Source organism: Xiphophorus maculatus, chromosome 15 (genome assembly GCF_002775205.1).
Source record: "Xiphophorus maculatus strain JP 163 A chromosome 15, X_maculatus-5.0-male, whole genome shotgun sequence".
NCBI lineage: Eukaryota > Metazoa > Chordata > Actinopteri > Cyprinodontiformes > Poeciliidae > Xiphophorus > Xiphophorus maculatus.
Genome location: NC_036457.1, coordinates 2,878,139 through 2,903,931, shown reverse-complemented (window position 1 = coordinate 2,903,931; position 25,793 = coordinate 2,878,139). Strand labels below are relative to the sequence as shown.

Genomic DNA, 25,793 nt, shown 5'->3' with positions numbered 1-25,793 from the left:
GAATAATTAGGTCATTAAGGCTCTGGAGAACTGATCTACACCAGGAGGAGGTAATCAAGTCATTTCATTCCAGCGTTTTGTACCTGTGGCACATCTAAAAACTGCAGGACAGCGACTTTTGAGGACTGGAGTTTGAGACCCCTGGTGTAATGGAACCAGAGGAACTAATCAGAGGTAAGTAGATGCAGCTGAGAAAGGGAGCAGGCAGAGAAATTAGAGTGGGAGAAAGAAAAAACAGACATGCAGGGAAACAATACATGACATCTAAAATGGTAAGATTTAAATTTATTCCTAAACTAAAACAAGATTTAAGCAAATAAACAATAAAGATATCAAAAACAGAAGCATGGATGAAAACCAAAGTTCTAACCCTTAGAATCTCAGACACAAGATAATCACAACCTGTTGTTGTTCAGCTTCTCTTTTGGTTTTTTGTATTTTTAATCAGGTATGTAAAATAGTAACTGTATGTAATCCTGACTGGTTTTGATACTTTTCTCTTTCTGCATCTCAATCATACTTTTTATGTTTCAGTTGTGACTAACGCACTAAAATAAATGCTCAAAACATTTTATCAGACTCTAAAAGATTTGATTTTTAAAAAAAGGTGCTGACTTGTGTCATCGCTGAAGGAAAAAAATATTTTTTGTAAGAAATGTTTTAAATCAGTATAGATTATCCATATGTATTGGTTAAAAGGTGGAGATTTCTCAGGAGAAACAAATTCACATTTGTTCAGATGTTTAATGAAAAAATGAAACACAAATAACTTTAAATATTTATTCACATTATAACACAAAAACTCATTTTGTAGTGAATGTTTCAACATTTTACACAGCAGACATTTTGATCTTTAAATGTCTGTTTTGTGTTCTGTTGCTTTTGTTTTTACACACAAAAGTCAGATCAGTGAATATTTGCACCAATTTATATTTTACAAAGGATATCCTCATGCATAAAACATAAAAAATAACAAAATAAATATCAGTTCCTTCTGAGAAAACAAAATCAAAGAACTTTAATTCTGTTTATTTGAAACACAAATTTGAGTAAAATAACCACTCATGAAAATAATCTCACTAGTTTATTACTGCAAATATAAAACTAATCATTTCTGGCTTTAAGGCAGAGTTATTTTCAAACTTTCTAATTAAGCTTTGTTATAAAATAAAAAAGAAGAAAACACAAGCAGAGTTTAAATCTAAAGTGTTGAAAAGTTACGAAAGTGATTTTAAATACAAACTTTAATATAAATCAAGTGTCAATGTTACCAAATTATTTGTTTCTGGTGCCTAAATGTCAAAGACGCATCTTATTTTGAGAAAAATATATCTAAGCATAAATTAAATGCACATCAACTCAGTCAGACAGCAACAAAAGAAATGAACAAAAACTGCAAATATACTGAAAACAATAAAGTTTCAAGATGGTCTAAAACCTAAATCAAATTTTTATGAAACACATGTAACTTCTTATCTGTTTTTGAGAAAAATGTTTGTTTAAAGTAAAATACACTTCTATAATGTCTTCCTCAAGTTTCCCACTGTTTAATGAATGTGTGATTGGTTGAATGTGGCTCCAGTTCACTTTAAATATTCATTATTTTCTGAAGCCTGGATATGATTTTCTAAAACAAACCTCTGAAATGTGAAGCTGCTCACCTTTAATTTTAACCTGCTTACTTGGTCAAGTGATGATAAAAAAGCACCAAAGTTAGTGGCAGCAATAAAACATTAATGCTCAGTATGAAAACGGAATACATATTTAGGACATTTTACAGCTAAACACCATTTCTTACTGCTTTCATTCTGCTCACAGTTGGAAAAATGCCAACAAACATTTTTTTGTCTCAGAGGTTTAAGATCAATAAATGCTCATTCCTCTGCAGATGAAAAACTAACAGTGAAATAAAAGAAAGAAGGAATAAAACAAAAACGTCAAGGCAAAGTATTGTGATAAAATGTAACAACATGCATAAAAAGTCAACTCACCTTAACAAAATCAAACATGAATTTAAAACCTGTAATATATTCAAGCTTCAACTAAGTTTCCCACCAAACATGATATTTACATCAGATTGCACTGACGTCTGCTCCTTCTGTTTGTTTTTATGACATCATAGTCTGTCCTTTCATCACTGACATTAATCTACACTAATAATTAAATAAAAATACATATACCTGCAGCAGTACAATGTAAATACTGTGTGTTAATGTAAATAACACAAATATAAGCTGCAAACACGACATTTACAACAAACTGAAGGTTAACACCTGGCTAACAGGTGTGATTTAAGGCCATTCCAACAAACACATTCACTGTAGTCAGTCCAGTCCTGTAAAGAACTGAGACCAGAGTTTCCTTGAACCCATTTTAGATTTGGACTCCAAAGTTTTCAACAAACCTGAAGGTTAAAAGCATCAAACAAACCAAAACCAGATGTTTGGCAGAATTAAAATAATATTTCCCACCCAAACTTTCTGACTTTCTGAGGAAGTTTACGCAAACTGGTAATCGGCAAACTCAAAAATAACAAAGAACTACACATTTGAGCTGCTTTGGAAAACTTGTCAGAAATGTCCACATTGTCCACGAATCTCACTGTAGAATCTTTGGTAATTCTACAGTGGATCCCCAGTATTTATGGGTTAGGGACCAAAGTCACCAACAAGCAGCAAAATTACTTGAGCCCGTCTCTTATTACTCTTATAACTGCATATTTTTCATTGTTCAAACACCAAATATACCTTAATATCCATTAATATGCACAGAGGAAAATGTCGTAGCACTTGCACATCTCTGGATTGGCTGCTTTGCGAACGACCAGTAGGATTGTGTCAAAATATTTCAGCTTCCTAACCTGCATTTTCTTTCAAATATTTTAGAAACGCTGTAAGAAATGAATCCTTGAATCTGTGAATTTTCTGTGAATAGTTTGGAGTTGCATTCCTCAGAAAACTCTAAATTGTCGGGGATTCACTGTTTTAGATGACAGAAGTTCTCTGCAGGTTTACAAAACTAAACTCTGCATTTTAATAGTTTTCTCTGCTTTATTTGTGTTGACATTTCAGAAAGATCAGCTAATTCGGCACAGCTTATCCACATTCAGTCCCACATGTCAAACTGCTTTATTTAGTCCTTTTGCAGCAGTACGAGTAAACTGGACTATTCTGTCACATAAACTATTTAATTTCAACATTCTTTGATAATAATCATGTGCACAGAACCATCAGGAGTGAAACATCGTGGGAGTAGAAACTCCCTTTTGGTTCCTTTACAGTAGCATAGATTTCTATTCAATAAGACAACAGAAGGAAATGTCTGGCAGCGCTCAGTAAGTCATAAAACCATAACGGTGAACTTGTTGCTGAGTCACATCACCAGAACCGAGAAGAATCGAGGTAAAAAAGCGACGGCGCATCGGGCCCGGTTCACAGGCTGATAAAACTACATTCAATCACAACGTCGCTTCAGTTGGTCACGTCTAAGTTGTCCTGCAGTTTCCCCGTCTCCAAACGCATCACGCTAAACCTCCTGCAGCTTCTCCACCGTTGGCTACGGAGGCCTGAAAGTGCCACAATTTAATCAAAACATTGAGGTAAAAGGTTCCAATAACCGAATAAAATATGGATTTTTAAAAAGTAATTAAGTGTATTTTTTTATGCATAATAGAAATAAAATTATTTCAAGGTTCTTTTTTATCTAAAATATTAATGATTAATAATTCAGATGTTGTGTACATTTAATTCTTTATCTCCAATTTTACTGATAACATATATAAATAACTGCCAATTTTCTTAATATTATTGTTTATTTTGACTCACACTGAAGCAGAAATCTCCACATTACAAAGTTCTAATTCCACATATTTAAATTGCACTGCTTTTCATTTTTGCCATAATTTGTTTTGTACAGTAACTTTTGTTTTTCTAGTTTAGTTGCTCTCTTTAATATACTTTTTTAAAATTAGTTTTATATATGCATTTGTTTGTAAAACCTAACTTTTTGCGTTGCAGTTGGGTCTTACTTGATGGCATAAAAAAGGAAGAAATTGGCTTGTTTTCTGGGATTTGAACTATAAAAGGAGAAATGCCTGTAATTTAAATATTTAAAGGTTAAACCAGGACATCATCCTGTTCTCTGATAGAGAGCCTCTCAGTTTTTATTACCATGCAGCAGGATTTTACTGCTGGATGTCTGGAGACGGGTTGCTGCTGGGATAAAAGTGGGAGCCTCTGGGTTTGGAGTCTTCACTGTTAGCATGCTAATCTCTTGCACCCACAGGTGATCTGTGGTGATCAGGGCCAGCGCAGGTCACTGCTGTGACATTTAGTAGTGGAGCAGAAAAAGGTAAAAACTGTCAGCTTTGAAATTCCTTGTGGTTATAATTATATAAAAAAACAAAGGGTTGATTGAAAATGTATGTATTTGCAAAGAAAATCTTAAACTTAGTCACAATGTATTGCAGTGAAAGTATAGCTGTGGGTGCAAAAGACTGAGAACATTTCATAAGTGTCCCCAGCAGCTCAACCACTGAATAAATCACTAAATTAAAAATAAAATCTGTCCTCTTTGTTTTCTTGCCTGTGTTTTAATCGCAGACAAAGGAAGTCACAGAATTAGAGATCTGTCCGTCAGTCAGGTCAGTGTCCCGCTGCTCTGTCTGCTCTCTGCTGCTCCAGCATCGACCGGACAGCAGGGGACAACATGGCGGGAGACATGGCCGGGGTGAAAGGTCGTAAAGGATAGTGTGCGTGTTTTCCTGGGAAATAGATGCACTGGAAGTATTTCTGACCTGGAAAGAAAAGAAGGTGAGATGCTGTGTGTGTTTTGATCAGTGGGGGTTCAAGCAAGAGGAGAGGAAGATATAAACATAAATACAATATCTAAAAGAATTAAAAAACATGTAAATTACGTCAAAATGAAATTGGTGCTAGATGGTTGCAATCTTTCTACTGCAGACATAATTTGAAATGAAGTTAGTGCTTCATCATTAGCTTCCAGCATGTTGGTGTAATACTTCAGCATTAAACTAATAATAATATTTATGATTATAATGTTTATAATTTAGGGTTAGCACAACTAACTTTTAGTTAGCGGTGCCCACCATTATTGACTACTGTTGATCTTTTAATTTGAATTAAATTACAGAAGCAGATCTTACTCGGTTTCTTCTTTTCGGTCTTTGTAACATTGTCTTCAGTCTCAGGCTCCTCTGCAAGAAGTCAAACATAATAAACTGAGATTAAGAAATTATGTGTTCATCATAACTGGAGGAAATGGAGACAGTGACTGCAAGCTTATAAACAGAAAAAATTGAAAAGGTGGATTTTCTTTCCCCCCCCAACAATCATTATTTTGCCTCTTAAATCTTATTCCAAAGTTCAACTTTTTAAAAATTAAGTTGCTTTTTCAAAAACCTTTAACAGTGAAGATAAAAAGAAACACTGACACTTGGAGATTTTATAAATTGCTGACAACTTTGATTTGTTTCTTGGCTTTTTGATTAGTTTAAAGATCGGTGTTTTAAAGCAAATTTAATGAAACTTGTTGGAAAGTTTGAGCATGGACAAAATATTTAAAACAAAACTGATACATTTAAGAAACCTTTTTTCATCTCTCATGTCTATTTTCCCATATTTATTTGTATAGTTGTCATTTCCACCAGTCAGCCTGAGGTTATAAATACAGGATCTCCTGAAGTAAAACCTATTATTATTATTATTGTTATTATTGTGAGCAGTTTAGTATCTGAAAACTTTTGATGATATAAAAGTTTTTACCTACTATGGTGAGACTTAACATCACACAGCAATGTGTAAATATCTTTTCAATTCTATCAAAACTAAAATATAATAAAAGATATTATATTTTCAAAACTAAAATATAATATACACAGATACAAAAATATGCATATATCAAATAATTCAAATTATTGGATAACTGATTAAGGTCAATTGAAAAAGTGTAAATGTCTTCACATCACTAAAGTAGTTCTTGGAGTCGTTTTTAAAGTACTTTACCACAGATTCTGGTTTTTCTTGTTTTATCAGTCAAACTCAAACAGGTGTAGAAAACAGGAGGATCTCCGTCAGATATTAGAGAAGTGTGGGGACACTCAGGGCGGTGTTGGAAATCCACTGAATGACTCATTATGAACAGGAGATTAATCAGTTTTGGCTCTTAGGTTAATCTATCCAGTTATTAATGCTGTAAAACATTAATCTCTTCAAATAATTCAACACCCTTAAAGATGTGGATAATCTCGTCTCAGTTAAATTATCTCATTAAAACTCTTTTACTGTGCTGTCATTAGCGTTAGCATCTCCTCATACTGGTTCAGTCAGTGGAAATAAGGTGAGAACATAGTTTATACCTCAGACCTTACAGGAAGCAGCGTCTTCCCCATTCGCTAGTAACAAAGCATACACATAAAATTATTATTGTCAAAAATAAAAAATAACTCCCACACCGCTGTATTAGTCAGAGATAAATGTTAAACCACAAAATTTAATAAATATATTCTGGATGATATTTTTAGTTTTATCAAAGCGATTTAATGAGTGTCATAAAAGGTACATTTTTACCATATTACCATTGTCCTTCCAGGTTTTGCGGGTTTTTTCAGCCATTTTATTGTACATTTATCAAATTAAAAGCCCTAAATCTGTCCCTAGACAAAATTAGGGTTATATAGGAAGACTGGAAGGTGCTCATGTCCTGTGGCTGCAAAACAAACCCAAATTATCACTGCTACCCCATCATTATTTATAGATGCTATGAAGTGTGTTGTTTGATTTGATTGAAACATGGTGCTATGCATTAAGGCCCAAAACATCTCAACTTTCTCCAGAGTGACAAACAATGCCCACAGGGTCATACTTACGAGTTTTTGGTGGCTGTTTGACTTTATCTAGGGTTTGAGAAAAGATGCTGATCAGTTTAAAGTCAAGATTTCAGAGGAATCGTTTGTTATGTTCTGACTCCATACCTTCAGCTTTCTTGACTGGTTTCTTTTTAGCCTTTACAGCTTTTTCTGTAACAGAAAAGAAAAAGCCCAATTATATCCTGCAAAACGCATCACCATCATTGTTTACACTCCCTCTGTGTTGCACCTCACAGCACATCCTCAATTAGTTCTATCTGGCAGAAAACAACTTTAATCACATAATCCATACACCTTTTTACCAGCCAGATTCTCTCTGAGACGTCAAAATAAACACATAAAAATGCCAATAATCTGGTAAGAAATGTGAGATTTGAATCATAACCATTTGTATTTGCTCATTAAACGGTCACTGGTTTGTTTCTTAGAATACATTATGTATTAGTTATTATGCTGCAGATAAATATTTGTGTTTCATCCTGATTGCGCTTGATGCAGCTATCGGCATATGTCTTTTTTAACAGTCAAACCCACACACCGCTCGTTCTCCTATAGTTGGACGTTGTTTTGAAATCTACACATTATGAACCTGAGTGGGAATTTTCTGGTAATCTTTTCTCAACTCTTTTCTGACCGTTTCCTCCCACTCCCACACATTCTGTCTAATTATTCCCCTTTTCCATTTCATGTGTTCAGCCTGTTAACATTACTGAACTCTGCTGGCTTTCCATCTCTTCTCAGCATCATTTGAGGATTCAGTTATTGTGACTAAAGTGAGGTCAACGGCATTTCATCCTGCCCACTCAGCTTTAAAACTGAAATACATTTTATTGTATAATATAAATTTAACCACTATTTCTAATAAATGTAAAGCACAAAATCCATGGCTACATTGGAAGGACACGTATGAGAAAGCTAATTTCTTTGCTAAAAATAATATGTGAGCATAGCTTAAGTTTCAGAAACAGATAAGACCAAAGTTTAGATGTTTGGCCTTTTTACAGAAAAAACTGTGAAGCATGGTGGTGGAGGAATGATGATCTGGACTTCTTTTGCATTCACTGGTGACAACAACAATAAAGAATAATGTATAAAGTAAGACATGTATAAAAGAAAGGGTTAGTATCAAATAAGTTTCTACTTATACTTAATTGAATGTGAATATATCTGAAATAAACTAAACTAACTCTGCTCTCATTGGTTTGACCATGAACTCCTCTGAATGTTTTCTTACAGCCAAACATCAAATATCTCACTGCCTTTAATTGGATGATCAGCAGAAAACAAATTGTGGTGATGCAATGGCCTAGTCAAAGTCCAGAAATCAACAAATTAAAATGTTTTGGTGGGACTTTCAGTTAACTTTTCAAAAATAAATATATTTAACCTCAATGAAGTTAGATAATGTTATAAAGTCCCAGTGGACAAAAATCATCCAGAATGACTGAAAAAACTGATCAACTACTGAGATTTAGTAAAGATGGCTCCATTCAATCATGGGGTTTCTCAGACAGAACTTTTATTATTAGGTTTCATCTGTTTAATAAATAATAATGACGTGAAATCTGTAATGCCATTTTCTATGATTGAACTTCGATGTAAGAAATTTCAGAGACAAGATTATATTTGTGTTCTTATATGGAAAATATACAGACAAAAAAACAATGGTTGGCTTTCCTAAAAGATTATTTATAGAACCACTAAGAACAGTAAAGTGTCTGTTATGTTTAACCTGCCTTGTTTTTGTTAAAGTTACCTGATTTAAAGGAAACTCTGACTGGTTTCTTTGGCTCAGCTCTAGCCGTCACGTTTGTCCTCCTGTCAGCTTCCAGTCTCGTCCTCAGTCTCAGAGGCTGTGGACGTGATTCTGGTTCTGTCCAACACAACATGTTTTACTCATTTATACAAAAGTAAACCATTAGCATCTGCATTCACTGGACTGGAAAAGTTTTAAATTCAGTTAGAAACTTGGTCAAACTCAATTACTTAAAAAAACCATGAACCATTAGGAAAAGTTTGCGGAGTTCATGCATCATCAGAATTGCACCTTTCTTATCTTTGGATGCTTTGACTTTGCTCTTGACAGCCGGCGCTCCGGAGGGGAACAGAAACAATTAGTTTCTAATCAACAATCATCTCTCTTGTCACTGCAGTGAATGATGACTGACTTCATGCATATTAATTTGAGTCGGTGCGTGTTGTTACCTGTCCTCTTAGGCGCTGATTTCCTCTTCTGCTGTACAGCTGCAGGCTCTAGCATTATGAGCAAATTGTTGGGATTAGCTTTAAAAAAATCATGTTTCTGTATCACTGCTGACATTTTCTTTAGGCTGCATCTCAATTCATTTAGTAATGACAACCCAGACAACGCCAGACTCGGTCAGCTAACCTTTTCTTGATTTGGTTTTCTCTTTTGTAGGCCTCTCTATGGATGGAAAACAAAAAAATGCCAAATAACAACAGAAAACAAGAGCATGCAGCTAATAAATTAATTAATATTTAATGTACCTTTTTTAGCTTCTGTTGGAAGTTTTGATTTCACCTTTGCAGGCTTCTCTAGAAAGTAATGATAAAATTTGACCCAAAAAAGCAACATTTTTGAAAGCATACAGCCTGATAATTCAGCTAATATCAGATTTACCTATTTTAGCTCCAGCTGGAAGTTTGGATTTCTCCTTTGGAAGCTTCTCTGTAGATGAAACGGTGCATTTGAAATGAGCAACATTTTTAAAAATATTTATATTATCAATTTTCTAAGTATACACTTCACCTTTTTTAGCCTCAGCAGAAAGTTTGGTTTTCTCTTTTTTTGGAGCTTTACCTAAAGAAACAAACATTTGTGTTCATTTTAATTTCTATGTAATTAATTCATAGCATTTATTATAATGGAACAGTTTTCAGTCATAAAGTCACTGTGTTAGCTGAAGCTAAACAGAAAATGCTTCTTTCTGTCTCGTTCTTTTTCACTCAGAGAGAATAATTGCAGTAAAATGACCACAGAAAGCAAATTGTGCCCATTTAATGCACGCAGAGCACTTTGTGCCACTATATTACAGTTATCACATGCTGGAGCTGCAGTTAGTTTCAGGAAACATCCCAATGATTCAGTGAATTAAAGCAGAAGAACATCCAGTACCTTTTACTGAATTAGCAACCTTAGTTTTTTTCTTTGCAGCTGAGAAAACACAATAAAATACATAATTACTGTTCACAGCTGTAATTAGGAGGAAAATATTGATGTCTGCAAATTTAATTCGTTAAATAGTTTGTACCTTTCTTCACTGAGGGAGCTTTTCTCACAACTTTCTCTGGTTCTAAAAGAAAAACAATATCATTTTTCATCATTCAATATGTGCTTTAAAACTTTTTTAACTGGAACTACAGTAACTTGATATGTATTTTGTGTTTCTCTTTGTGTAATCATGTCTTTCTTCAAATTTTTGCTGTTTTAACCTATAGTAACTAATCATCTTCATGGTCCTCCTCACCCTGGTCTTCAGCTGCTGCTGGCGGAGCTTCAATAGCTGGAGTCGGTGCCTCAGGCTCCACCGGTGGTTCCGGTTGTGGAGCCTCTGGATGTTCTGGTTGCACTGATGGAGAAGGTTCTGCAGGAGGTGGCATTGCAGGTTGCACTGGTGGCTGATATGGCTGATAGTGAGCATAGAGCGGCTGCATTAGTGAAGGAGGAGGCTGCTGATATGGAGGCTGTGATGGAGAAGCTGGAGGGTGAACGGTCACAATCGGAGCAGAGGGAGCTAGAAAAAAAAAACAAAAGCTGTTCATAACTGCACTGCATGCTAAATACCAGATCAGAGTTGATCCCCCATCAGCGTGAATACCTGACATGGTTGGAGGAGGGTACGGATTGTCTGTGACGATGTGATGAACTGGAAAACACAGACAATTTCAGCAAATAGATGGTTTACTTAATTATGATGCAACCAGTCTTTTACAGATTTTTAAGCATTTCATGTATGTTATTATTAGAGGGTGACCTACCGTACCATCCTGGGGGGGCCGGGCAGTAAACTGGAGCAGGTCTGCAGGGACTGACTGCAGCAAAAATTAAATGCATATTAAAGTTTCCTCATGTACCGTAATCCTGGAGTCAAATAGACAGGATAGAAGTTAACATAACTTTTCAGGTCAGTTGCTCTTTTTTTTTTTTTTCTTTTATACAGAAAGTCAAAATATGTCTGAAAATGTCCAAATATATCGTACAAGGTCTTTTGTTTAACACATGCTGCCAAATATAAGTCAAAATCACATCTTATGTACATATGTTTGAAAGTCAATCAATTCTTTGACTTGTATAAACATCAGATGCTTCACTAGCTTAATAATCATGCTTTGTGTTTCAATCTGGTTTTAATTGTAGATAATGAAATGGATCACTATAGTTATGTTGCAAGAATGTTTGAGGCTGAATGAGCTTTAAGATGCTAACTGCTGACTTTCAAAATTTCAATTTTGAAATGTAAACATTATTTTCTTTTCCTTATGTTTGCTTCTTTAGTTGACCGAAGAATTATTTTTTGTTTATTTTTATGCACCATGCATAGTTACAAACCAGGAGAGCGGATTATGTCGGGATTTTCCGGATATCCTAGCACGGTTACTGGTTACCATGGTGATTAGCCTTACCCAGAGCAGGTTTAGCTAGTCCTGTTTAGGCCGCTATATGTAGATCATAAACCAATTATTTCTTAATGATTGTCACACAATATTTAAAACATATAATTATTTGCATCATTAAATACCTTTTGCTTTTGTCAAGGGGCTGCGAATAACAAGATATATTTTATAATCAACGGTGCAACTTCTCTTCTTTCTTTTGATTGCCGTTAAACTGCCGTTGCGCTAACAACTAAACAGGAAGTTGTAGCTTCAAAATAAAAGCATCACAACTCAAACAGGAAGTTAAAACTAATTAAGGGTCTACGTCAGAACAAGTCGGTTGTACATTGTAGTCAATCTTTACCAGATACTGGAAAATGTTCTTATATTTAATCTTGACCTGTTTTCATGCTTGTTCTCTATAAACATTGATAAAATATGCACCAAAAAACGAGCACACATCCTGCGCCACACTTACTTCCACTGGTTTCTGAGTTTACAGTTGTTCTTTTGAGGAATTGATAAATAAGTTTTGAAAGGTGTGATTATGACGTTTTTCAGTTAAGAGCCGGGGTTTGCAAATGTGTTTAAGCTACTTGAGCTTTTAATAAGGATTAGAAAATCAACAAAGTAAAAAAAAAAAAAAAAACTAAATCTGTAGCCGCAAAATTAAGAGAACAATGTAGTTTGTGTTTTTTAACTTGGTATATTAATTAGAAAACAAAATAGGAAAAAACAATACAATTTTAATTGTTTACCTTCCTGTGCAGACTCTGTGGTCTCTTCCTGTTTCTTGGTCTCCATCACTGGTGATAAAATACAGTCCAGTTAAGGGGAAAAAAATAATATCCCCTCTTTTGTAATAACAGTGTGTATTTGACTTGCTTACCTGTTTTTGACATCTTGCTTTTCTGTTTTATCTTAGCTTTATAAAATAAAATTTATGTTAATATTTTCATCAACAGATTAAAATAATGTCACTGCTGCCTGGCACTAGTTTATCGATAAGTGTGCATCACAGCTGAGACGTTCATATTTTCTGGATACCTTTCAGAAGAGGAGCTAATCTTCGGATTCTCCTGGCTTTTGGCTCCAGAGCTGGAAATCTAGGAAGAGCTGGACCAAACATCGGAGCACAGATGAAGTAATTATGCCTACACAATACATATATAATAGTGTTTGGTATTACCTTGTCTTCTTGGCTTTTCATCTGTCTTCTTCACAGCTTCCTGTTCTTAAAGTAAAATACAAATAAATGAACAGGAAAAATAGATTTTCAACATACTTTTCAATGCATCATAATAATTCCTTCAAGTTATAAACTTTTATAAGTTAGAAAACTATTATTTTTGTTGTACTTGGAAAGATTTGGTTGTTCATTAAAACAAAAAAGTTTTATTTTTTTAGAATTACCTTTTTTCCGTCGCACAGCCGACACCCTCCTGGGAGCATCTAACAGATAAATACTAAATTAAAATCCTAAAAATATCAAAAATAGAGTATTTTTAATACTGATTTGCAAATATATTCATACTTCTTGAACTTTTTAATATTTTGTCATTATACAATCACAAATTTCAATGTGTTTTATTTTCTGTCTTGTTCATTTCTTTGTTTTTTGTCCTATCTTTCATTTTTAGTTCATCCACCATGTTAGTTCATTTATTCTCATTGTTTGGATTTGTTTTGTTAGATTACTATTTCTTTCTGTTTATTGTTTATATTAGGTTGAGGGTTTTTTCTTTGTTTATTTTTCACCTCACCCTCAGTCTACCATTCGGCTGCATCCACTCACCTATGATTAGCTCTTCTGTCTCCTTTGTCATTTCTACTGGGTAGTTAAGCTCTTCAGTTCTCATCAGCTGAGTTTCAGTTACAAATGTGCACAAAACTTTTTTGATTTCTCAATAATGTAAAAAAAAACACAATTTCATAATTGCAGTGTTTCCATTAAATAAGAAACATGTGATGGGAAATTTACAAACATCCTCGTACCCCTTACTGTCGTCGTCTTCTTTTTTTTTTCCACCAGTAGCAACATCAGGTTATTGATCATGTGACTCGTGTGATGTGAAAAATGTGTTTGCATTGCAGTTTTGCAAAAAATACTCATTTTGATACAGCTGAAAGATGGTGTAATCTTAGCACAAAAATCTTTTAGCGAAAAATTTGTGGGTTTCCATTAAATAATAAAAAATAAATGTAATTCCAATTTGCATAACTTTATGGTCAATGGAGATTCAGCTGTTGTTTTCCACTGACTCCTTCTGTTGCATTTCGTTTCCTCCATGTTTTCCTCATCATCTCATGTTATTTTTCCTTAACATTAAATAGCAATCTTATTCTACTGCCTGCATTTTTGTCCAGTTATAAACTTATACTTGACTTCAGGGTATTCGAAGTTCAGGAGTTATAAATACTTTTTCCACGGCACGGCTCATGTTCATGATGCTCCTCTTCACTTGAGATTCAATTCAGCTGCTCAAGTTTAAACTGAGAAAATCAAACATGTTTGATTTTGTGCATGAATTAACCATGAATACAAACAAACCTTTTTTATCTGCAGTCTTGGTGACAGTCTCTTGTGTCTTTGCAGAATGTAGGCAGGGACACTCTGAAAATCACAAAGTACAAAATTAAAGTTACATGAAAAACAAATAAGGTAAAAACTCACCTCCTCAGGCTCAGTTTCTAACCTGTTGGTTCTGTTTTGGGTGTTTCCTCCTCTGGCTCAGGCACAGGTTTGATCACATCCACTGTGGCCTTTTCTTCATCTCCGTCTTCATCGTACTCCTCTTCCTTGTCTTCGGATTTGTCGATGGATTTCTGAGGCTTAGAAACAGATTCTTCAGCTTCTTCTTCTTCTTCATCTTTCTCCTCAGGAGCAGCAGGCTGGCTGGTCTCTGATGGGAACCAAACAAAACACTTACACAGTTATAAACAAACTAAAAAAACTGTGAGATCTTCTTAAGAGCTATCAGAAGTTCTGGTGCAGTTTTAGTCTGTAAAATTATTTAAAATATGAATCATATGTTTTTATTTGAGTCTTTTTCTCTCATTAAGTGATTACATTGCTCTTATTTTAAAAATCTAATATAAAGACAGTTTTTCATATAATTTATAGCTGATATTTACCAGCTTCTTCTGTTTCATCTTCCTCCACCTTGTCTTCATCAGCTTCAGCCTCTTCATCATCTACAGCAGTCTTTGCTGCCTCCTCCTGGCCAGTGATCGCTGCTGCAATGGCGGCTTCAATTAAAAAGCACATTAGTCATTAAAATGAGCTACTAAAATTAATTAATTTTAGATACTGTAAATGATCAAATGTCTACATATTTATTTAATGACTTTAAATGACTGATTTTAATCGCTTTATAAATGCAAGTTAACTTTGCACATAACTGTGGCTGAATTAAATCTGGTTTCAGATTCCTAAATATCAGATAATATTCGCACATGCAGCTTCATGGGCTTCTGTTACACATTTAGTTATTTCCTTTTCTTTGATTTTAAACACTAAAAAATCAATCAATCTATTTTTATTTATTTTTTTGTCATTATTGTTTTAACGAAATGGATCTCATTGGTTTAGAGGCAGCTCATAACTTACCGAGTCGACTCATTGGGGCTAAATTCTTGCTAGTTTGGTGCTGATTTAATAAACATCAACAACTTTATAGCCTCCATTTTTTAGGCTTCAAGCAATGTTAGTCAGGTTAACCCTTCTACAGTTGCAGAAACTTATTGATGATCCTCAATACACTAGAGGATCGTCGATAAGTTTATTTATTTCACTCATTCAAGTTTATTGTGTACGAAATGGATTTGTTAAACAAACTGGTAACTTTCAGCCATTTATTTCTATCAATTTTGATGATTAGGACTTACAGACAATGAAAATCAATAGCTTAGTTTCTCAGAAGAAACTAAAAACAGTTTGCATACTGCAGCATGGTAAGGAAAAGTTGAGTGGAAGAAAAAAGTACCATAGAGCAATAGACATAACTGCAGCACATTTAAAAGGTTAAGCCCAACAAGGTGTGAATTTATGACTTTGGTAATAATTTTTAATTCTATAAATTTCAGCGTTTATTTTTTATTGCTGTCATTTTGTGAAGTTTTTCCCAAAAACTGTAAATCTATGGTCAAACGTTTGAATATTTTGGATTAAAAAATGGAGGAAATGAAAGTTTAACCTCACCTGACAACAGGATGTCATCAAGTCCATCATCATCTTCCTCGTCTTCATCTTCCTCATCTTCATCTTCACCTTCACCTTCGTCATCCTCGGCTTCATCAATGTCTTCCTCTGTGCCAACCAATGTTTCTATCACTTCTTTCTCCTCTTCATCATCGAAGCTCGTCTCAACATCGTCTTCCTCGGTTTCATCTTCATCATCACTCAGAGAGTCCTCATCAAGATCTTCATCATCGTCGTCATCTTCGTCGCCCAACACTCCACTGTCTGAGCTGACCAAAGGAAGAACGTCCGCCTCTTCCTCTTCGTCTTCCTCTTCCTCCTCTGCTACTTCTTGTTCTTCCGCCTGTAAAGGTTTGATAAGATCTTCATCTTCATCAACCTCAAGGTCAATGAGGTCGTCCTTATCAAGGTCTTCATCTTTACCTTCATCTTCATCATCTGCAAACAGTTCAGAGGAAGCCACAGAAAGGTCGTCTGATTGGTCCAGGTCATCTTCATCTTCCTCAGAAACCTTTACGTCATCATCATCATCATCATCATCATCGACAGGTGGTAGAGGAGAAAGATCTTCCTCATCTTTAACTTTAAGATCCTCGTCACTAGAAACTGCTATGTGAGGAAGATCTAGATCCAAGTCTTCCTCAGTGTCCTCTGCGATGACATCATCGCTGTCTGACGTCGCTGCTAGTCTGTCATCTTCATCGTCTTCCTCACTGGACAGAAGTGCTGAGTCACTGATTTCTGAGGAATCCACAAACGCATCGTCACTGCTGTCATCCTCTTCATCTTTGACATCATCATCGTCAGGCAGCGGCGAGTCTTCATCGCCGTCTATGACAACAACGGGAACGTCGGAATCAGGAGACAGAGACGCCTCTTCATCATCTGAGGTGGAGACGGGTTCAGGAGACGCCTCCTCCTCTTCATCAGCAGCTTCATCAGAGGCCTCCTCCTCTTCATCAGCAGGTGCAGCTTCTTCTTCATCCTCCTCCTCTTCTTCAGCAGCTGCAGCTTCTTTTTCTTCATCCTCCTCCTCTTCATCAGCAGCTGCAGCTTCTTCTTCATCCTCCTCCTCTTCATCAGCAGCTGCAGCATCTGCCTTCATTTCTTTTTCATCTTCTTCTCCTGCCTCCTCTTCATCATCCTCAGCCTCTACTGCAGCTGATGGAGGAGCTCCATCATCTTCCTCCTCTTCAGGTTCTCCAGTTTCCTCCAGTTCAGCTCCTTCATCCTCCTCCTCTCCTTCCTCCTCCTTTTCGTCCTTCTCTTGGATGTCTCCTTCTAGCTCCTCTTCCTCATCTTCTTCAGATTCTAGTGCTTCTTCCTCCTTTTCCTCCCCTTCCTCAAATTTTTCAGCGCTTACAGCTTCCTCTTCCTTCTCACCTTCTTCTTCTGCATCCTCATCTTCATCAGCTAAAGCTTCTTCCTCCTCCTCTGCTTCCTCATCTTCAGCTAACTCTTCTTCCTCCTCCTCTTCTTCTTCAACTTCTTCAGTGCTTACTGCTTCCTGTTCCTCCTCCTCTTCTTCCTCCTGCTCTTCTTCTGCTTCCTCATCTTCCTCTTCATCCTCCTCATATTCCTCCTCATACTCATACTCATCATAATCCTCTTCATATTCCCCTTCCTCATCATACTCCTCCTCCTCTTCCTCCTCCTCCTCTATTTCTTCTTCCTCTATTTCATCTTCATCCTCTTCCTCCCCCTCAGAGGCCTCTTCTTCCTCTTCCTTTGCTGCTTCTTCTGCCTTTTCTAGTTTTGTCTGAACTTGCATTCCTATAACTGTAAAAATGCATAAGGTACGATGATGATGATAATAATAATAATAATAATAATAATAATAATAATAATAATAATACATTAAAAGCAGAAATCAAAACTATTTCTCCTGGAAAATTCTTGAAGACTAATTTAATATTCTGAAATCAAACAACAGAAAAAAAAAGTGGCGCCACAGATTGAATTTTTATGAGGATGTTGAAAGAAATCAAGTACATATCATGATATTTAACTGATATACAGTATAATTACAACAAAAACAAGTTAAACAATTACAGAAATTTGATGGAAGTTTGTATTATGTTTTTAATTTTGGTGCTTTTTGTATCAGTTCAGGTTTTTTTCAGTTGATGTTTGCTTATGCAGATAGAATGATCAAATGCATTCAGGGAACATACCTTTACTTCTTGGCGGTAAAAATTCTCCTACAAAAGCAAATAAAACATTTTTAAAAGTCAATCGAGAAACTGGAACAATGAAGTCAAAGTGTAGATACTTTTTCACATGTTGCAATATAAATCTAATTAATTGAAACATTTTGGAGGGAGATATTAAGTGTCTAGTTAATAATGACCAAGGATGAAAAAGCACAACTATTAAAGGAAAGTAGAAGAAGAAGGATCTCCTGTTTTTATCTCCATTAGTTGTTATGGCAGAATCCAAACTTCACCCACCCAAAGAATTCGAATACCTTTTGGTTTCCTACTCTTCACCTGACCCTCCTCCTCCCCCTCCTCCTCATCCAACCATCTTGACTCTTTGAAATGGTTCATAAATAAAAGAAGCTTAGACATAAATATTATTATGTGTATTAAATCAGAGGTTCCCAGCCCCAATTTAACCTGCTAAATGCCATGTACAGTGTCTCCAAACTTTATCCTTGCTGCAAATCAAATTCTATAAACACAAGTCAAAAACTCATCCATGGCTTACAGCCTTCTGCTGTCATGTTGTAATTGTTTTATTACCTTTTTTTGTGTTAATTATTTAAGCTACAAATTGTTTCATTGTATTTTCATTGGGCAGAAACTGAAATTTTTGGATCCTACATGTGAATGTGTTCCTATAGTTCTCCAACTTTATTAGATTTTAATTTCAAGAAGCTAACCCCAATTTTAATCTTAATTTTACCACATTTCCTCTGAAACAGACTTGAATCTGATAACAGATCTTTCTAGAAGATTAGATTAGGGTGATGGCAGGGAGGCCTTCCAAACAAATAACGTAGAGTCCATCTCCAAAAATTAATTATAAATTGATGAAAACGTGCAAAAATCTGCTAATTTCTGAAATACCATCAACAATTTTCCATTATAATTTGCCACATCCCATTTTTCGATAAAACTTTACAAAAACATATACTCATATTGTGATTGCATAAAATTTCTTTTAAAATCCAAATCTGCTGCTAATTCCCATCTCCTCTTAGGAAGTTTTTAAACAGTTTAGAAATATTGAATTGATGTAGATTTTCCATTTGTTTGAGCTACACAAAAAAAATTAACACAGAAGGTAAAATTTGCTCTAGGATTGAGGAAGAATGAATGACTCTCTATACAAACCTTTTTTCCTCACCGCATACAGCATTCCTGCAAAGGAAGATAAAAAAATATGTACATGAATGTGTTGAAAATTTGATCAAAAAATAAATTTATAAACACTCTTTTTCAAACATGCTTGAATAATACAAAATGTGATTCCTATTTTTATTAAAATGCAATGTGTAATTTGTGTTGAAGAACTCAGTGTACCTTCTTCTTCGTCTGGAGCAATGAGGTTCGCAGCGAAACTGAACATGGCGCTAATAATGTTTGTTGATTCGTCCACGGCATCGTTCACCACCTTCACAGGATCTGAACCGAACTTACTGAGACCTCCTGGGGGAGTACAGAGGTCAACAAGGCAAAGAACACAAATACTTTAGTTTATATTCATCAATTGTGTAACTAAATGGAATAATTTCAAACAATACGAGTTTCTGTATAAGCAATATTTTCTTCAAGACGGACATGGTTCCACTTTGAGGGGTTAAACTGAAAGTGGGGCAGCAAGAACTTTTAAGAAATGGATCCTAAAACATCACAGGAGGTAAGGGTAACCCATCTTCCAGTTTAACCTCCTCAGGACGCATTCCAACATAATGCTGCATAAAGAAGCATTTCACAAATCCTTCAAATCCTCAGCCATCAGCTTCAGTCAGAAACTGCTTTATATATAACAGGGATTTCAGAGGAGCTCGATTAGCCTAATCAGAAATCAATAATCAATGCAACTAATTGGAATCAAGCTCCTCTGAAGTTCAATTATTTCAAAAACCCACAGTTTCTTTTTTCAGATCAAACTTCATTCATGGGTTTTGTGAATGTTTGAACCAGAAAAGTTCAGGAAATAAACTACAAACATCAGAAAACAATGCAGTCAGTGTACTCCTCCCTCTACAGAACATTTTAAAAATAATATTAATATGACTGTACATATTATTATTCAGTAGTTTGCCAACTTACGAACTAATGAACGGTCAATAATTACTATGCCATTATTATAGTTGAAAAGTCTGTTCCCCTCCTCACCTGAGGTGGCGCTGCACCAAGAACCACTGAAACACAATAACCTCTAAAGAAGACACCGAGGAACTGCCTGATTCACAAAATGAAAATAAAAGTGGACTGGTGTCATATTTTAGTAGTTGTAGGATTTCTTTTTTCTCCAGCAAAAAGACAACAAGCCATTTCTCACACTAGCTTTAGGCTCTAGCTAGCGTTTGTTTTGGTTGTATTTACCCAGCATGCCTTGCGCTATAGTCCGGTTCCTTCTTTTGGAGCGGTTTCATTCAGTCTCTCTAAATTAAAACTCACTATCACAATAACTAGAGACTGTTCATTTCTTTCTATGTGAGCAAATGCACAAATTCAGGACAGAGTCAAATATCCATTTCTTCCACTGAAGCTAAACATCCAGGATGCTGCTAAAGCACCAGAAACTGCTTGTAAATGCATCTCCTATTAAAAACAGAGGGATTAATCTGAGAACAGCTATGTTTTGTTGTTATATGAAGCCATTAGTAGTTTTAGAAGAAGCATTAGGGATCTGCTAAGTTAGCTGCAGGTGAGAAGTCTTGCCTCTGCGCCCTGAACTCTTTAAAACCTTCCTGATCCCAGCAGGAGGGCGATCTGGTTGGATGAAAAACAGGGATGATGAGTAAAAACTTTTAGTGAGAAAGGAAAGTAAAACCAACATGATGGTAAGGTTTTACATGCGTCCAGTCTTTTTCAACAATAAAACTGATTATTATAGCTTTTACAAACATTATTATTGATGTGTACATTAATTTGCATTATTCTGTCAGTGTAAATTAAAATGAAATGAAATAACTAAACAAAATCAGTTTCTTGTGAGTCTTTCTGTTAGAGATGAATGATGGGAGATTTTTAATAGTGTTAGAATAGATAACTCTGTTATAATACAATAATATTACTCATTTATTATTCAAATATAATAAACAATGCTGAGAGACTACGCAGCCTAATTTAATGGCTTTAATATGATAAAATTGAGGAAAATTTTCCAGGTGAAATTTTCCTGCAAATATTAAAATTGCCAGCTTCTCCCTGAAGTAAGATAAAACATACAATAAAGACTAAAAGAAAATATTTATTTCTTCCTTATTATTCAAATAAAGTATGTTTTCACATAATTCCAAACATTAATGCTCATAACTAATATATTCGTAAATGCAATAATTGTAAAGCGGCTTTATCCAGTTTTTTAAATTGCTTTAATCTAACCTGAAGTGCAAAACAACACACCACAGAGTTTAGTTTGTGACTACTTTCTAAACAAAGGTCAAACTGGAAACAAAAATAACAAAATCTTTAAAATCCTAGAAAATAATGGATGAACCACAGAGCATCAAATAACAAGGAATATTCAATAATTTCAACGTCATAATTTACCAAATATTCACCATTCTTCTTTTACCTGCAATGGTCTTATAGTCGGCCACATCAAACATAATAATGAACACGCATGTCCAGGTGATGATTAGTGCCAGAACCAGGATCCAGGCCAGAGGGGAGCTGAACGTAGAGTAGAGGTCGTCTGTAAACATTTTCTTTGACGACCGGAGAGTCGTCGAGCCGGCCTCTCCGGCCTTCCCGTCAATGACCATGGTGGTTGTCACTGACGATCGAGCTGAAGAAAAAAATATAGTCAAATCAAAAAATAAAGAACATAATATCAAAAATATCTGCTGGATCATATGAGACAAAAAGTAGAAAAAAAAATCTAAATTAATAATATATTCTCAGAATAAAGACAGAATACTTGGATAATAAAGACATAAGTAGTATAAAATCTCTATATTACCAGAATAATGTCACAATATAATAACTTTATTCTCGTAATATTATGGCTTTATCCTCTGAATTTTGTTATTTGGATTTTCTTGGCCTGGATTGAATACTCCGTCATACGAATGAGCTTTTTTTTTTCTTACAATCCTGGGTTTTTGTACAGATTTTCAGTATTTTGCATTGTGCTTTACTTTAATTTGCTTCTAGCTGTAATTTCTTTTGTTTTGGTTTTCTTTGTTTTGTTTAGTTTTGTTTTTCTAATTAGGGAAATAAAGTTAGAGAGCAAGGACGAGGCAGTTGTGGTTTCCCTCTGTTGCATTCACCAGTTAGACGTCCTTAGTTTGCATTTTTGCTCCTGAAAAATGGATCATGGCTTCATGGCGTTATCCTAATCATTCGTTTACGCTGCTGTGTGTCTGTCAGACCAGCTGAAACCACCTGTTGACTCTCCTCAGCTCACTGCTGGCGGCGACTGCAAGCTTCTTCATTACTGCTGACTAAGAAAGCTTAGCAGCTCTGAACACAAACCACAATCCACGCTCTGCTCCCATTCCCACAGATCGAGTCTGGACGCCAGCTACAGCAAGTGAATATAGTGTTTTGTGGGAGGATGTGGGTGGATGGCTTAGTGTACAAATCAATTCATAGCAGATTGTGTTTTTGTAAGAAAAAGAAATATTTATTCAGACTCCTACATCTTTTTGATATTTTTGCATCACTGACTCAAATGTTGTCCAGCAATTCTGATTTGATTCCAAAGTACGTCTTGGTGTTTGATTATTTATTATTTTAAAGAATATTTTCTAATCTTATCTTATTTCAATGAGACTACATAATATTTGTAAGGTTCTTCAAATGAAAATGTCAGAATCCTGGATTGTTTGAGTTTTTTAGTGTTTATCTTTGTCTGGTTCTTTCTTTGGTTAGTCATTCGTTTGCATTTTGTTATTTTTCTGTTTGCTTTTTGTTTACTCCGTGCTCCTCTCTTGCCGTCTCTCTCTCCCTCAGTCTGCCTGCCTAGTCTCTCCTCACAGCTGAACCTTGTTTACAATCAGCCATGTGTTCACGATCCAGCAATCAAGCTCCGTAGGACTAAAGCTGCTCATTTTCTTTCAGTCTCTGTTGGTTTCTAGTGTTTTATCCCTGCTGTTCCAATGCAGTTTTCCCCTCATACGGCTGTATTTGTGTTTTTTCATTAATAGTATCAATCTCATCATTTTTGGGTTTTTCTACAACCACGACAGAAAATAATTTAAGGCTTGTTTCAATGTGATTGTCAGTGTCACTGGTTGACGTGTTGACATTTATAGTTAAAGATCCTGATAGGTTTCTACATTTAGATCAAAATAAAACAGAACATAAATCTCTTGACTTTTGTATCCATGCACCATTAAAAAGTCTTTGTCTTAAATTCATTTATCTAAAATTAAGGCTTTAAAATGTCTTAAATTCAATAGAAAGATGTAAGGTGGCCTTAAATGTGTTAATAACAGCTCTTAAATTTTGTCGTTTAAAGGATTATTTAGTCCCGTAACATTTATTTACCTTGAACTTTTCTTTGAGGAAATTGTGAGACATCTCCGCTTTTTGACTCAAGATGGTTGAGGCTACCAGTAGCTAGCTGCTAATATAACTTTGCTAAATAGCTTGTTAGCTTTTTGAATCATGAGTAAGTGCAACTTTATGGCCAGTCGACTGGACAGCATTTGTTTTTGCCACTGGCTCTCTTATGTTGCCAAACCATAGGAAGCAAGGTGCATGCAAAAAAACCAAAAACATTTAAGCTTTGCTGTATGGGGATTGAATCTGTAGCGTAATATACCAGAATCCCTCAATCACCCTCTATTTTTTGGCCTTAAATGTCATTAAAAAAGGTCTTAAAAGGTCTTAAATTTGACTTTCTGAAACCTGCAGATTCTTGACGCAAAGCAAAAATATTCCAGTTGAACTCCACTATAGCGAAGTATTTCAAGTAATTTCACTTAATCTTCTATTTGGCAAAACGAAGCTCTGGATTAAATTTGTTCTTCTTGAGCTTTCAGAAATAGCCTTCCTGAAATCAATGTTTTTGTTTTCAGACGACCTCTGAACCTGTGGCCTTTTCATGCAAGCTTGGATAAGCTGCACCAGTTTCTGAAACCTGCTTTAAAAGGCTTGTTCAGTCATCCACACACAAATCCTCTAGTTTACAGCTGATCTGTGTCCATCTATGGTTTCTACAATCCTACCAGGTATCCATTATAGCCCAGCTCAGACCGCCTGCGGTGTTGTCAAAGTAAGCCTGAGGAAATTATAAAATATTACTATAAATACAACAAAATGCATTGCTATAAATAAAGAACTTATAACTGGTTTATCTATTTATATCAATATTATTCCTCTACGTGAGAAAAACCCGTGCTATAGTCTGGGATAAAATATTAGGTTTATTATTTTCTGTCAGACATTCTTTGTTTTTCACCTAAAAAATTATCCATTAACTCTTTGAAACTGTTGCTTTAAAAACTTCAGATAATATTTAAAAGTTTTTGTCATGGATAACGATGAGATATGAGGAAGAAACATTTCAGTGTGACTTATTGCGTTTTATGATGTGATAATAGTGAAGAAATTTGTTTTCAAACAGGAACTCTTCAGCTTACTCCAGATTACTCTTTGGTAATCACACTTCTTCTCCAAAGCATGTTGTCAAAGGTTCACACATGGCTACTTTAGTGGAACGACAACAATAAATACTGAAAAAGTAACAACATATAAACTAAAATTAAGCAAAGGAAGTGGTCTGATGTTGTTGTTGTTGGTTGATCTAAAACTTAAGGATTTTGCAAGTTTGTTGTATTAAAAGAAAGAGATTTATTTTTAAAATCCAGTTAAACAAATTTGTTCTCAGTTATAAGAACAGAATTTGTGTCACTTTCTTTCAATTTGCCTTCTATATTTAACCAGGCTCAATAAATTAACTAAAGGTTGATTTGGATGCAGTAAAGTCAGCTTTTCAGTAAAAGTCTCTTAATAAACCTGTTCTAATTGTTATAAAAGTTATTAAAAAACAAATACTTTGTTGTACTTCACATTATGTTCATCAATAATTTTACCCTGATCAAAAATCTAAAGTTCAATAAACAAGTTTGCATCAGTCTTGAAGTGCAGTTGGGGCCACAAATGGCCCCTGGCCCACAGTTTGGACACCCTTAGTTTGATTTATAAACAACAAAACTTTTGCCAGAGCAAAATACAGAAGGTAGATTTTTCAAACTGAGATAAAACTTTACCTTCAGCTGCTTCAGTCATACTTCCAGAATTAAAATCCTTCTGAAAAGGCAATCCTTCTGCAGATTATGTTTCCATGAAGATAAAACATCAGGATTTTCCTCACTCCTCTGAACGATTTAATCCTACCAGGTATTCCAGCGTGAAAAACTCTTAAGCCAAGACAAGACTCTTCTTTGTAAATTAGAACTTCCTTTCTTTTATCAGACGGACAAAAAGTCCAGATATTTTCTAACGTTTGTCTTTAATTCTACAGGAGAGGAAAAGGCTGGAGAGACAGAGTGACAGAGACCAAGTTTAGACGGTCGGTGTCTTTGCCCTTTGGCAGGTTGGGCCTGGGATTGCAGATACAGCAATCCCCCTCCTCCACCCGACCAGCTCAGACAGAATTAGACTGACCACTGGGACCGCTGCAGTGATCCAAGCAAAAGGCAGAAGTGAGGAGAGGTAACTTTACCCCACCGGCCCACGTTGCTGCACCATGTGACCACAAGGTGTCCACGGTGTTAATATCTTTTAATGTGACATTTTTTCCATGAGTTTGATGGAAAAATTCAACTGCCAGCTGAGAAACTGTGAACCTAATTGGTGCTGTTGCATTCACGTGGCATTCAGAGCCAGAGATATTTTTAGAGGGGGCTTCTGCTGCTGGTATTCTGCTTCGCCTTTTAAGGCCAGAGGTGTGACCCCA

The 25,793-nt window shown here is 35.4% G+C and overlaps 1 protein-coding gene across 1 annotated transcript; it reads right to left on the bottom strand.

The window, feature by feature from the left end:
- Positions 1-1,790: 1,790 nt before the first annotated feature.
- On the bottom strand, positions 1,791-25,537 carry LOC102222633 (triadin-like). Its single transcript, XM_023347879.1, has 32 exons — positions 25,105-25,537; positions 21,459-21,671; positions 20,600-20,650; positions 19,232-19,357; positions 19,043-19,069; positions 17,879-17,905; positions 17,125-17,483; positions 15,705-17,037; positions 14,639-14,752; positions 14,200-14,406; positions 14,055-14,117; positions 12,917-12,955; positions 12,693-12,737; positions 12,551-12,619; positions 12,393-12,428; positions 12,262-12,309; positions 10,886-10,939; positions 10,726-10,773; positions 10,375-10,641; positions 10,159-10,200; positions 10,023-10,061; positions 9,657-9,707; positions 9,528-9,575; positions 9,395-9,442; positions 9,276-9,311; positions 9,092-9,139; positions 8,934-8,978; positions 8,643-8,759; positions 6,992-7,036; positions 6,887-6,913; positions 5,165-5,215; positions 1,791-4,795 (listed from the first exon to the last, which is right to left on the bottom strand). Exons 1-32 carry the CDS (start codon positions 25,121-25,123, stop codon positions 4,644-4,646), a joined length of 3,894 nt encoding a protein of 1,297 aa, XP_023203647.1. The 5' UTR covers positions 25,124-25,537; the 3' UTR covers positions 1,791-4,643.
- Between the last annotated feature and the right edge of the window lie 256 nt (positions 25,538-25,793).